General features: G+C 40.8%; 1 protein-coding gene across 1 annotated transcript in view; it reads right to left on the bottom strand.

Moving 5' to 3' along the window:
- Positions 1–1901: 1901 nt before the first annotated feature.
- Positions 1902–13584, bottom strand: part of LOC125261562 — a 16381-nt gene continuing 4698 nt past the window's right edge. Inside the window, exons 5-11 of the mRNA XM_048180112.1 lie at positions 4779–5096; positions 4358–4681; positions 3395–3472; positions 3157–3185; positions 2718–2771; positions 2408–2479; positions 1902–2266 (exon numbers count right to left, since the gene is read on the bottom strand). Coding sequence (XP_048036069.1) covers positions 2147–2266; positions 2408–2479; positions 2718–2771; positions 3157–3185; positions 3395–3472; positions 4358–4681; positions 4779–5096 — 995 coding nt within the window. The 3' untranslated portion in view covers positions 1902–2146. The remainder of the gene's footprint in view (positions 2267–2407; positions 2480–2717; positions 2772–3156; positions 3186–3394; positions 3473–4357; positions 4682–4778; positions 5097–13584) is intronic.

Here is a 13584-nt window from a genome sequence, read left to right as displayed (position 1 = left end):
CTACGAGCTAAATCATGGTTACGCACAGCCTTCGCAATATAACATGTAAAATATATGAAACCAAACACCTTGTAATTACTGTTGACTTCGCTTACAATATGCAATATCATACATCTTGCAAGTTATTTTGACAAAAATGACATGTGACCAAATTATTTTGGATTATTTTGGGTAAAAGTGGGTTACTCATAGCCGAACTATATCAGGTCTATAGTTAACCGAGACGGTGAAATGACGGTTATTGCTTGCTGGGATAAAACGCCTTTTCTTTCCTTTTTTCGAGTTCTGTTCTTGCCTGTGCATTTGCTCCCTCTGCTATGTTGTCAGTCTCCTTAATCATGCTTCATAGTCCTTTGGTTTTCATCAAATGTTCCTTTTGAAATTTCCACATTGCCCAGTTCTCTGGTCCACTCAACTTCTCAACAAACAGTCTATCCTCCATTGAGTCCTGCAACACTGTTTGCCACACAAATAAAATCCTGTGTAGAAGCACCCCTTTTTTTAGCGAATCTCTGGGCCCATAACCTGTTAGAATTTCACGTGGGTTTTATTATGTCAAAACAAAAACAACAAGGAAGCAGAAAGAACATAAAGAACAGAACTGCGGTGTCACAGTAAAATGCGACACCAATTAGCAAAATTACTACATAATAACATATATATATATATATATATATATATATATATATATATATATATAGATAGATAGATAGAGACAGATTATGCATTTGTTAATTTCCTACATTTAGCTTTTGACTTCTGCCGATTGTATTTACGCTTCAAAATTCATAAAAGTTGTGTTAATTTGTGAAGATTACCTAACCAAAATGTGTTAGAATCAAAGACCTTATTTTCTGAAAAGCCTATTGGAAAAATCCTATCCGGATGTTTTTCGAGGTAACCACGGTGATGGTACTGTTACTTCCAGGTTTGCCGACAAAAATAAGTCATTCCTGCACCACTATTAAACAACAAAAACTTCAAAATAACAGAAACTCTTAAATGTGAAACACAATGACATTAAACACTATCAGGTGCATCCCTTTACTAAAATATACGTAAAATAACACCTAATTTCAACATTTATTCTCTCTATCCAGAGCAAAACCTAATTTTCAAAGTTATCCGGACAGTTTCATTAAGTAACTTTTTAAACGAACACATTACAGGGTAATGTAAGGTTATATCAGAAAGCTTATATCATTGTTTTCTATTTGGTTTCAATTGTTTTCATTAATTATTTTCATTATTTGTTTACAATTGTTTTCATCAATTGTTTTCTATCTTTAATGCTTTTTTTTTTTTTTTTTTTTTTTTTAGATATTTTTAAAATGTTATTTACCTCTAAACTACTACATTTATTAATAATGTAATTTAATAATATAATTTCAGCACATTGTTTCATGTAAATACAAAATAACTCCTTAAGAAAATTTGTTAAAATAACTCAAATGTCTCACACTGGGTGTCTCTGCTGACCTCTTGTGGAAAAAAATATATGACTTTTGCCACTAATTGGCCTTTAGCTCTATATGGACGAACTGTTCCTCTGGGTCCTAAAGTCAGATTTTCTTCAGGTTTTTTCTTCTTCTTCGGTTTATATTTATACATTATAAAATCATTTTTTGGTAAAATTGTAGCATTTTTTCTTTTAATTTTGAGCATTTTTAGATTTGTATTCATATTGAAGTGTCAGATATTGTAATAATTCAAGAAAAACAAAACAACAACAAGTTAAAAAGAAGAATATTTATTTGAAAGAGCTCATTTTAATTCACAATTTTAAAAAAATGCTGTTGCAGCTTTAAAAAAATGCTAATGCTGTTATAATTTCACCATTTATTTGTCATTTAATGAGAATGATGTAAGAGAGTAAAAGTGTTCGTCATTTTCTAGTCCAAACCTGCAGCTCTGAATGAATAATAAAGACACTAGCATTAACTGATCAACAAGCAGACAGAAACTATACAAAAAACATGCTGAACTGAGAAAAATAAGCAATAACTACACATAAATCAGAGCATGACTTGGGTTTGTTTGTGAACATGTAAAAGACATTGAAAGTATTTATAATGGCACTGAATGACACCATTAGGACTCAGTTCTATTAGATTCATCTTCTTCTGCTCATGTGGTTTTTGTGTCATTATTTGACTGATTTGTGATGGTTCTTGTTCACAGAGGCATAAAGTTCACTGCAGTTTTCCTGAGATCCAGCTTTTGCTCCTCTGATGGAAGCATAAGTCACTTTATCATCACAGCGAACCTGAATGAACATCACAGTTATTGTTTCAACACACAATTATTACAGCATGATGTTTGAGCTCAATTCATGACACAAATTCAGAAGAAAACACAAACTATCATGTTGAGAGAAGCTAGACAACATCAGGGAAGTGTTTCTCACCTTCTTCTTTTGGTCTTGGTTTTTACTGTACGCAGTGACCTCAGAATAAGTCACATGATCATCTGTCTGCTCCTAAACACCAATGGAAATATGACAAACCAAGATATTAAAGGCCGTTCCATCACTTTACACAGGTGCTGCAAATGTTTCAGGTAAAATATGTGTAAAACGAGCGTCATGTGACAACTTCATCTACAAGTTTAGATTAAATCTATTATTCAGACATGACTGTAGTAGACTGAGTTCAATTCTGGCAGTTCCAGTTGTGTCCTCTAGGGGGTGTGTGTGCTTATGTTGAGAGTGAATTTACCTGTTGAGGAAGAGTGATCTGTCCTGTTGGATAGACAGGTCGTGTTTGATGATCCTGTAAAAAGAGCAGTTATTAGTAAAATCCTCCTCCTGCATTCTCCTCTCTTGTGTGGTTTATTGATGCCAAGTTTCCACAATGACGTTATGATGACAGATCCTTGAGACATGAATGGATGTTACAGGAAAATCACCACAGTGTCAAATATACACAAATATACACAGATTATTGAAGATGAATCATATTGTTCACTGGCAGTAGATGAATGTAAATGTTGATTGTGTCGTTGGTTCATCATATTTATTCTGATCTGTGAGTTTTAGAGCAGAAACAGTTCAAATACACTAACCTGTCATTATATAATCTGACTAATACGAGTGTCATATTTCAGGATCAGAGCTTATAAACACTAATAACTCATGGATCGACCTACAATACTCACCTCAGAGTCATCAGTTCCTCTTCTGTTATCTGAAACATAACGTCAAGAGAATATTGATGATCAAACACATAATACAGTCTCCAATTACACTGATTTCAGAAGAATTCTAGTGCTGTAGAATAGAAACATTAAACTCTGTCTGAGAGGAATTCTGTCTAAATTACACGTTTATTTCATCAGATGTTTTGGACTTTTTGTCTGTTAAAGTTATATAATATGAGAAACTGTAAAAACTCACCGTCTCTTTTTCTGCGAATCATCCAGAGAATAAGAGCAGGAAGGAGAACAGCGAATGAAGCGACAACAATCACAATCACTGAGAGAGAGACGATATTACAGTCATATTAATACTGATGTCCACTGAGCTCATTTTCACTACAATGAGTTCATTTAGATCCTGATTCTAGAAAAACTCCAGAGTGTGAAAACAAGCACTGAAATTAGGATGATCTTCATACACACCTGGAGAGGTTGGAGTCAGTGTTGATGCTGTAGTTGATGGTACAACTATTAAAAACAAAATCATATTTGATTGCATGAACACAACATCAATACATTTCTTTCACAAACCGTGATGATTTATTTCAGCTGCTGTAGTTCAGATCAGATCCGTATCATTGACTGGGATTGTGCTGAAGATGTTCACATTAATATGACATGACTTGTGTTTAATAAATGCTCACTATGATTTTAGTCATTTAAGCTAAAAAACTCAATTCTCTCATTCACATATATACGATGGAGTATATTTACTCTAGAATATGTATTCATTAGCGTTTGAGCTGACTTCCTATTTGTGTGGGGAAGTGAACGATTGAGGTCTACAATTTCATTATGGTTTGATAAGCTCTTTCTCAGTAATTGACACTGTAAACCACTTAAATAAGAAAGTCATGAATAAACACCTTGTTGTTCAGTAAATCCAGGTGTTTGTGCAGCTGCTGTCCTCTCAGAGTTTGGAGTATTTAATGACTTCTGATTCTCTGTACAAATGAAAGGATGGATGAATTAAAGCCAGTATGAACCACTGAAGTGAGAGACTGATGATGTGTGACAGTGATCATGTGATCATGAACCTTGTGTAGGAGCTGCTGCTGTAGTTTGGCTTGATTTCTTCTCAGAGTTTGAGAAGATGAATGTTCAGATGTTCATCTGGAGGACATTAACATCATATTTTACAGTAGTAATAGTGGTTTCTCACCTGAATACTTGACAGTGTATCTGACTGAGGTCTGGAGTTGATTTCTGTGAGCAAGCTGACATCTCCACTCTCTGTTGTCATCTTCATTCAGGAGTGTTGTAGTCAGAGTGATGATACAGTGATCTGATGAGAATAATATCTGATATCTGGAGTCTGTCTTCAGATCAACACCAGCTTGATTCACCCACAACAGATGAAGACCCTCAGAACGAACCCAATAATCACAGGAGAATCCAGAATACAACTGACAGGAGAGAGTCACAGAGCGACCTGGACTGATCTCAGTCTGTGAGGATGATGATGATGATGATGATGATGATGAAACTGAACACAAGACACAAATCACAGACTCTTCAATCATCATGTGAGTTTAAAGGGAGAATCTGCTCTTTTTAAATTGATCATATAATCATAAACTCACCATGAAGAACATGCAGATTAACATCTGCATCAGTTCCTTGTTGTTCTCCATTCACAAATTGTCTGCAGATATAAGATCCATAATCTTCTTCTGTGACGTTCTTGATGTTCAGAGAGCAGTCAGACCCCAGACTCAGTCTCTCATGTCTCTCTGTGTCTTTCTTCTTTATCCCTAATTCAATCAGTGCAACCGTTGCTGAATATCTGTTATAGTAGAGCCATGTAGTTGATTTGCTGTCAGAAAGATCATTATTACAGGGCAGATGGACATTTTCACCAGAACTGATGAACACATGAGGATCATCCACTCCACTGGACCCTGAAACACAGTATATTTCAGTGATCAGTATGATATATTAGTGGCAGTTGTGGTCAGATTTACTAACAGCTTGCTCCAGCACAAACCCTCTTTTGGTGTTAAAAATCAGGATTTACTAAAGAAACGCAGTGAGAAATTAGCGCTGAAAAGGTGTGGACACAGTTATCTTTGCAGCTGAGCTTATTGAATATGCATTTGTAGGAGTATTCATTTATTGTTAGTAAAATAGAATGCAGTGAACAATAACTCACTGTTCTTGACTGAAGAATGTTAATATAGTTGCTAAAATTGTGCAATGTTAAAATAACGTTTCACTTATCTTTTTATAAGTGAAGAATAAAGAATAAATGTATTAAAGAATAAAGTTTTTAAATTTATGTAAAGAATTTATTTCCAGACTATTTATGTATTCCTCACTTGTAAGTCGCTTTGGATAAAAGCGTCTGCCAAATGAATAAATGTAAATGTATTTAAATTTTTTAGTAATATAAAATTGAGTTTAATCAGCTGTTTTAGATGGTGATGTCTAAAAAACCTAAAACTTCTAGTAGATGGGCCCCCAGGACTGAAATTGAGAAACGCTACACTCAGGGCTGGACAATAATTTTATTTATATATACAGTACAGTCCAAAAGTTTGGAACCACTAAGATTTGTAATGTTTTTAAAAGAAGTTTCGTCTGCTCACCAAGGCTACATTTATTTAATTAAAAATACAGTAAAAAACAGTAATATTGTGAAATATTATTACAATTTAAAATAACTGTGTACTATTTAAATATATTTGACAAAGTAATTTATTCCTGTGATGGCAAAGCTGAATTTTCAGCATCATTACTCCAGTCTTCAGTGTCACATGATCCTTCAGAAATCATTCTAATATGCTGATCTGCTGCTCAAGAAACATTTAATGTGTACAATTGTACAAAATATTTGTGTACAATATTTTTTTTCAGGATTATTTGATGAATAGAAAGTTCAAAAGAACAGTGTTTATCTGAAATCTAATATTTTGTAACATTATAAATGTCTTTACTGCCACTTTTGATTGATTTAATGCATCCTTGCTGAATAAAAGTATTAATTTCTTTAATTTCTTTTCAAAAAAATAAAAATAAAAATTCTTACTGACCCCAAACTTTTGAACGGTAGTGTATAATGCTACAGAAGCTTTGTATTTCAGATAAATGCTGTTCTTTTGAACTTTCTATTCAAGGAATCCTGAAAAAAAAAGTACACAACTGTTTTCAACATTGAAAATAATCATAAATGTTTCTTGAGCAGCAAATCATCATATCAGAATGATTTCTGAAGGATCATGTGACACTGAAGACTGGAGTAACGATGCTGAAAATTCAGCTTTGATCACAGGAATAAATTACTTTGTCAAATATATTTAAATAGTACACAGTTATTTTAAATTGTAATAATATTTCACAATATTACTGTTTTTACTGTATTTTTAATTAAATAAATGTAGCCTTGGTGAGCAGACGAAACTTCTTATAAAAACATTAAAAATCTTAGTGGTTCCAAACTTTTGGACTGTACTGTATATATGACAAATTTTTTTTTCAGTAAAGGTGATTTGATTTTTAAACACATTTACGATATTTTGATATAGGCTACATTATCCCATACATTTGTGGTGGTTGAATTCGTTGAATAAACATGAGCACTGCACATTTCAAAATCAAATATCAATATCGGAATTATATCTTAGACCGAAATTAAGAAATGTATTGTGATGTAAATTTTGGCCATATTGTCCTGCCCTGACAGCCCTGACCCTGACTGCACCTCAGGAACTTTGTGTTCTTGAGATTACTGTCTTTTTGGCTGCAGAGACTTGTCAATACTCAAGACTGGCTTAATTTTTACTTTCAGAGTGCACCACAGTATCATCACCGCAGGACACTGTTTGTGAGAACAGCACACTTCCAGCAGATCCAGTCTCCAAAAAAAAGAAAGTTATGATCATTTTACTTACACCTCACTTATTGCCGACTGTCCTGAAAAAAAAAAAAGTCCTTTTGCATCAGGATTCTATTTACAACATGTTTTTGAAGCATTTTAGTATTCTAACTATGGGTAAGCCAATTAAAGGGATAGGTGCTGTTGATTTACTCTCCCTCAGTGCTCATGTATCCGCTGAGAGAGCAGCCTTAGCTCTGCTAGTACTTCCCACATTACCCTCTGGCTCTGTTGTCTGTGTAGTGATTAAGCAAGAGATACACTTTGTTTTGGGTTGGCTATATTTAACATGCATTTGTGGTCTCATGAATCTATTATTTGTTCCTGGTCATGTCGTTTTGGCTGAGCACAAATGATGTTTTACTTTATATATTTATTTTGAATTTTACCGTAGTACAGCGCTGACTTTGTAGCATACTTAGAATTCTTTGCTTGCTTTATTTATTTCTTCTTATATAAGACTCTTATACTTTGTACTTATACCTTTTATAATGCTATTATTGTTCATTAAAACTGACATTAACAAAAAGAGGCAGAGTTGTGCCTATGGCGTGCTTTTCCGCATACACCCCACTTACCAAGTAAGGGTACTGTTGGCAGTGAAAACACAAGCCTGATCAGGGTTACCCGTACCGAACTGTACTGTACTGTACCGTACCACTCAGTGGCATAAGACCACTGGTTGATGCATTGTTGATGCAAGTGCTTCTCATGAGTAAATGCTAATGTGTTCCCCCCCACAGGTTACGTTAAGAAGACGCCCTGGAACAAACATGAGATACAGGCTGTGGAGAAGCATATGATGAGGTTTATTAACAACCGCAAAATTCCAGGAAAGGCGGACTGTATGAGGTGTAAAGAGGCGGAACCACTTGCACTTAAAAATAGAGAGTGGTCCACACTTAAATTTTACATCAAAAATCGAATCTCCGCTCTAAACAGAAAAGATCTGACACATTGACACACTGGCAGATTTAATTGTTCATTGGTAGAAACAAGCTTTTATAGTTTTAAAACAAGCTTCCATAGTCACATGGTTATTACTTAATAGACCATCAGTTCCATTTTATTGTTTTTAATCCTTGTCTGCTTCAAATGTATACTTTTTTTCTATAAATGCAGGCATGGTAGACTTTCATGCTAAAGTTATTGTACTTGTTTTCAAACTTGAGAATGCAGTGTTTGTCATGAATGATTTTATTAATTAATATACTTTTTTAAACTCAACTAGTGTTTATTGTGAACATCTTCATGAAAGTTTTATGCTAATGTTTATTGATGACTGAAACTTATGCCAATGTTTCTTGACTTGACTATGTTGACGTACTGATGTTATGAGTTTTGAAAATGTATGTCATATACTATATAACACTTTTTTACTAAACCTTTAAAAGTTCTAACAATTAATTTTGTTTCTACATAAAAAACAAACATCTGCAAAATCAATTAAAGCATGGAGCAAATTGGAGCTCCTGTTCTGTCTAAAGTACTGCAGATTCTCTTTTGTGTGTGAGTTCGGTCCCCACAGTAACCAAAGACTGGCGATCAGTGTGTTTAGATTTGATCCCCACAGTGACCAAAGACTGGGGTTTAGTGTGTGAGTTCGGTCCCCACAGTGACCGAAGACTGGCGTTTAGTGTGTGAGTTCGGTCCCCACAGTAACCAAAGACTGGCGATCAGTGTGTTTAGATTTGATCCCCACAGTGACCAAAGACTGGGGTTTAGTGTGTGAGTTCGGTCCCCACAGTGACCAAAGACTGGCGTTTAGTGTGTGAGTTCGGTCCCACAGTGACCAAAGACTGGCGTTTAGTGTGTGAGTTCGGTCCCCACAGTGACCAAAGACTGGCGATCAGTGTGTTTAGATTTGATCCCCACAGTGACCAAAGACTGGGGTTTAGTGTGTGAGTTCGGTCCCCACAGTGACCAAAGACTGGCGTTTAGTGTTGAGTGCGGTCCCCACAGTGACCAAAGACTGGCGTTTAGTGTGTGAGTTCGGTCCCCACAGTGACCAACGACTGGGGTTTAGTGTGTGAGTTCGGTCCCCACAGTGACCAAAGACTGGCGATCAGTGTGTTTAGATTTGATCCCCACAGTGACCAAAGACTGGGGTTTAGTGTGTGAGTTCGGTCCCCACAGTGACCAAAGACTGGCGTTTAGTGTGTGAGTTCGGTCCCCACAGTGACCAAAGACTGGCGATCAGTGTGTTTAGATTTGATCCCCACAGTGACCAAAGACTGGGGTTTAGTGTGTGAGTTCGGTCCCCACAGTGACCAAAGACTGGCGTTTAGTGTGTGAGTGCGGTCCCCACAGTGACCAAAGACTGGCGTTTAGTGTGTGAGTTCGGTCCCCACAGTGACCAAAGACTGGCGTTTAGTGTGTGAGTGCGGTCCCCACAGTAACCAAAGACTGGCGTTCAGTGTGCGAGTGATCCCCACAGTGACCAAAGACTGGCGTTTAGTGTGTGAGTTCGGTCCCCACAGTGACCAAAGACTGGCGTTTAGTGTGTGAGTGCGGTCCCACAGTGACCAAAGACTGGCGTTTAGTGTGCGAGTGCGGTCCCCACAGTGACCAAAGACTGGCGTTTAGTGTGCGAGTGCGGTCCCCACAGTGACCAAAGACTGGCGTTTAGTGTGTGAGTGCGGTCCCCACAGTGACCAAAGACTGGCGTTTAGTGTGTGAGTTCGGTCCCCAGTGACCAAAGACTGGGGTTTAGTGTGTGAGTTGCGGTCCCCACAGTGACCAAAGACTGGCGATCAGTGTGTTTAGATTTGATCCCCACAGTGACCAAGACTGGCGTTTAGTGTGTGAGTTCGGTCCCCACAGTGACCAAAGACTGGCGTTTAGTGTGTGAGTCGGTCCCCACAGTAACCAAAGACTGGCGATCAGTGTGTTTAGATTTGATCCCCACAGTGACCAAAGACTGGCGTTTAGTGTGTGAGTTCGGTCCCCACAGTGACCAAAGACTGGCGTTTAGTGTGTGAGTTCGGTCCCCACAGTGACCAAAGACTGGCGATCAGTGTGTTTAGATTTGATCCCCACAGTGACCAAAGACTGGGGTTTAGTGTGTGAGTTCGGTCCCCACAGTGACCAAAGACTGGCGTTTAGTGTGTGAGTGCGGTCCCCACAGTGACCAAAGACTGGCGTTTAGTGTGTGAGTTCGGTCCCCACAGTGACCAAAGACTGGGTTTAGTGTGTGAGTTCGGTCCCCACAGTGACCAAAGACTGGCGATCAGTGTGTTTAGTTTGATCCCCACAGTGACCAAAGACTGGGTTTAGTGTGTGAGTTCGGTCCCCACAGTGACCAAAGACTGGCGTTTAGTGTGTGAGTTCGGTCCCCACAGTGACCAAAGACTGGCGATCAGTGTGTTTAGATTTGATCCCCACAGTGACCAAAGACTGGGGTTTAGTGTGTGAGTTCGGTCCCCACAGTGACCAAAGACTGGCGTTTAGTGTGTGAGTGCGGTCCCCACAGTGACCAAAGACTGGCGTTTAGTGTGTGAGTTCGGTCCCCACAGTGACCAAAGACTGGCGTTTAGTGTGTGAGTTCGGTCCCACAGTGACCAAAGACTGGGGTTTAGTGTGTGAGTTCGGTCCCCACAGTGACCAAGACTGGCGTTTAGTGTGTGAGTTCGGTCCCCACAGTGACCAAAGACTGGCGATCAGTGTGTTTAGATTTGATCCCCACAGTGACCAAAGACTGGGGTTTAGTGTGTGAGTTCGGTCCCCACAGTGACCAAAGACTGGCGTTTAGTGTGTGAGTTCGGTCCCCACAGTGACCAAAGACTGGCGTTTAGTGTGTGAGTTCGGTCCCCACAGTGACCAAAGACTGGCGTTTAGTGTGTTTAGTTTGTCCCCACAGTGACCAAAGACTGGGGTTTAGTGTGTGAGTTCGGTCCCCACAGTGACCAAAGACTGGCGTTTAGTGTTTGAGTGCGGTCCCCACAGTGACCAAAGACTGGCGTTTAGTGTGTGAGTTCGGTCCCCACAGTGACCAAAGACTGGGGTTTAGTGTGTGAGTTCGGTCCCCACAGTGACCAAAGACTGGCGATCAGTGTGTTTAGATTTGATCCCCACAGTGACCAAAGACTGGGTTTAGTGTGTGAGTTCGGTCCCCACAGTGACCAAAGACTGGCGTTTAGTGTGTGAGTTCGGTCCCCACAGTGACCAAAGACTGGCGATCAGTGTGTTTAGATTTGATCCCCACAGTGACCAAAGACTGGGGTTTAGTGTGTGAGTTCGGTCCCCACAGTGACCAAAGACTGGCGTTTAGTGTGTGAGTTCGGTCCCCACAGTGACCAAAGACTGGCGTTTAGTGTGTGAGTTCGGTCCCCACAGTGACCAAAGACTGGCGTTTAGTGTGTGAGTGCGGTCCCCACAGTGACCAAAGACTGGCGTTTAGTGTGCGAGTGCGGTCCCCACAGTGACCAAAGACTGGCGTTTAGTGTGCGAGTTCGGTCCCCACAGTGACCAAAGACTGGCGTTTAGTGTGTGAGTGCGGTCCCACAGTGACCAAAGACTGGCGTTTAGTGTGCGAGTGCGGTCCCCACAGTGACCAAAGACTGGCGTTTAGTGTGCGAGTGCGGTCCCCACAGTGACCAAAGACTGGCGTTTAGTGTGTGAGTGCGGTCCCCACAGTGACCAAAGACTGGCGTTTAGTGTGTGAGTGCGGTCCCCAGTGACCAAAGACTGGGGTTTAGTGTGTGAGTGCGGTCCCCACAGTAACCAAAGACTGGCGATCAGTGTGTTTAGATTTGATCCCCACAGTGACCAAAGACTGGCGTTTAGTGTGTGAGTGCGGTCCCCACAGTGACCAAAGACTGGCGTTTAGTGTGTGAGTGCGGTCCCCAGTGACCAAAGACTGGGGTTTAGTGTGTGAGTGCGGTCCCCACAGTAACCAAAGACTGGCGATCAGTGTGTTTAGATTTGATCCCCACAGTGACCAAAGACTGGGGTTTAGTGTGTGAGTTCGGTCCCCACAGTGACCAAAGACTGGCGTTTAGTGTGTGAGTTCGGTCCCCACAGTGACCAAAGACTGGCGTTTAGTGTGTGAGTTCGGTCCCCACAGTGACCAAAGACTGGGTTTAGTGTGTGAGTTCGGTCCCCACAGTGACCAACGACTGGGGTTTAGTGTGTGAGTTCGGTCCCCACAGTGACCAAAGACTGGCGTTTAGTGTGTGAGTTCGGTCCCCACAGTGACCAAAGACTGGCGTTTAGTGTGTGAGTTCGGTCCCCACAGTGACCAAAGACTGGCGATCAGTGTGTTTAGATTTGATCCCCACAGTGACCAAAGACTGGGGTTTAGTGTGTGAGTTCGGTCCCCACAGTGACCAAAGACTGGCGTTTAGTGTGTGAGTGCGGTCCCCACAGTGACCAAAGACTGGCGTTTAGTGTGTGAGTTCGGTCCCCACAGTGACCAACGACTGGGGTTTAGTGTGTGAGTTCGGTCCCCACAGTGACCAAAGACTGGCGATCAGTGTGTTTAGATTTGATCCCCACAGTGACCAAAGACTGGGTTTAGTGTGTGAGTTCGGTCCCCACAGTGACCAAAGACTGGCGTTTAGTGTGTGAGTTCGGTCCCCACAGTGACCAAAGACTGGCGATCAGTGTGTTTAGATTTGATCCCCACAGTGACCAAAGACTGGGGTTTAGTGTGTGAGTTCGGTCCCCACAGTGACCAAAGACTGGCGTTTAGTGTGTGAGTGCGGTCCCCACAGTGACCAAAGACTGGCGTTTAGTGTGTGAGTTCGGTCCCCACAGTGACCAAAGACTGGCGTTTAGTGTGTGAGTTCGGTCCCCACAGTAACCAAAGACTGGCGATCAGTGTGTTTAGATTTGATCCCCACAGTGACCAAAGACTGGCGTTTAGTGTGTGAGTTCGGTCCCCACAGTGACCAACGACTGGGGTTTAGTGTGTGAGTTCGGTCCCCACAGTGACCAAAGACTGGCGTTTAGTGTGTGAGTTCGGTCCCCACAGTGACCAAAGACTGGCGTTTAGTGTGTGAGTTCGGTCCCCACAGTGACCAAAGACTGGCGTTTAGTGTGTGAGTTCGGTCCCCACAGTGACCAAGACTGGGGTTTAGTGTGTGAGTTCGGTCCCCACAGTGACCAAGACTGGGGTTTAGTGTGTGAGTTCGGTCCCCACAGTGACCAAAGACTGGCGATCAGTGTGTTTAGATTTGATCCCCACAGTGACCAAAGACTGGCGTTTAGTGTGTGAGTTCGGTCCCCACAGTGACCAAAGACTGGCGTTTAGTGTGTGAGTTCGGTCCCCACAGTGACCAAAGACTGGCGTTTAGTGTGTGAGTTCGGTCCCCACAGTGACCAAAGACTGGGTTTAGTGTGTGAGTGCGGTCCCCACAGTGACCAAAGACTGGCGATCAGTGTGTTTAGATTTGATCCCCACAGTGACCAAAGACTGGGGTTTAGTGTGTGAGTGCGGTCCCCACAGTGACCAAAGACTGGCGTTTAGTGTGTGAGTTCGGTCCCCACAGTGACCAAAGACTGGCGTTTAGTGT

The sequence above is a fragment of the Megalobrama amblycephala genome, unplaced genomic scaffold (genome assembly GCF_018812025.1).
Source record: "Megalobrama amblycephala isolate DHTTF-2021 unplaced genomic scaffold, ASM1881202v1 scaffold433, whole genome shotgun sequence".
Classification (NCBI taxonomy): Eukaryota; Metazoa; Chordata; class Actinopteri; order Cypriniformes; family Xenocyprididae; genus Megalobrama; species Megalobrama amblycephala.
The sequence above is the reverse complement of the archived record's forward strand: the minus strand, read 5'-3'. Positions and strand labels throughout refer to the sequence as shown.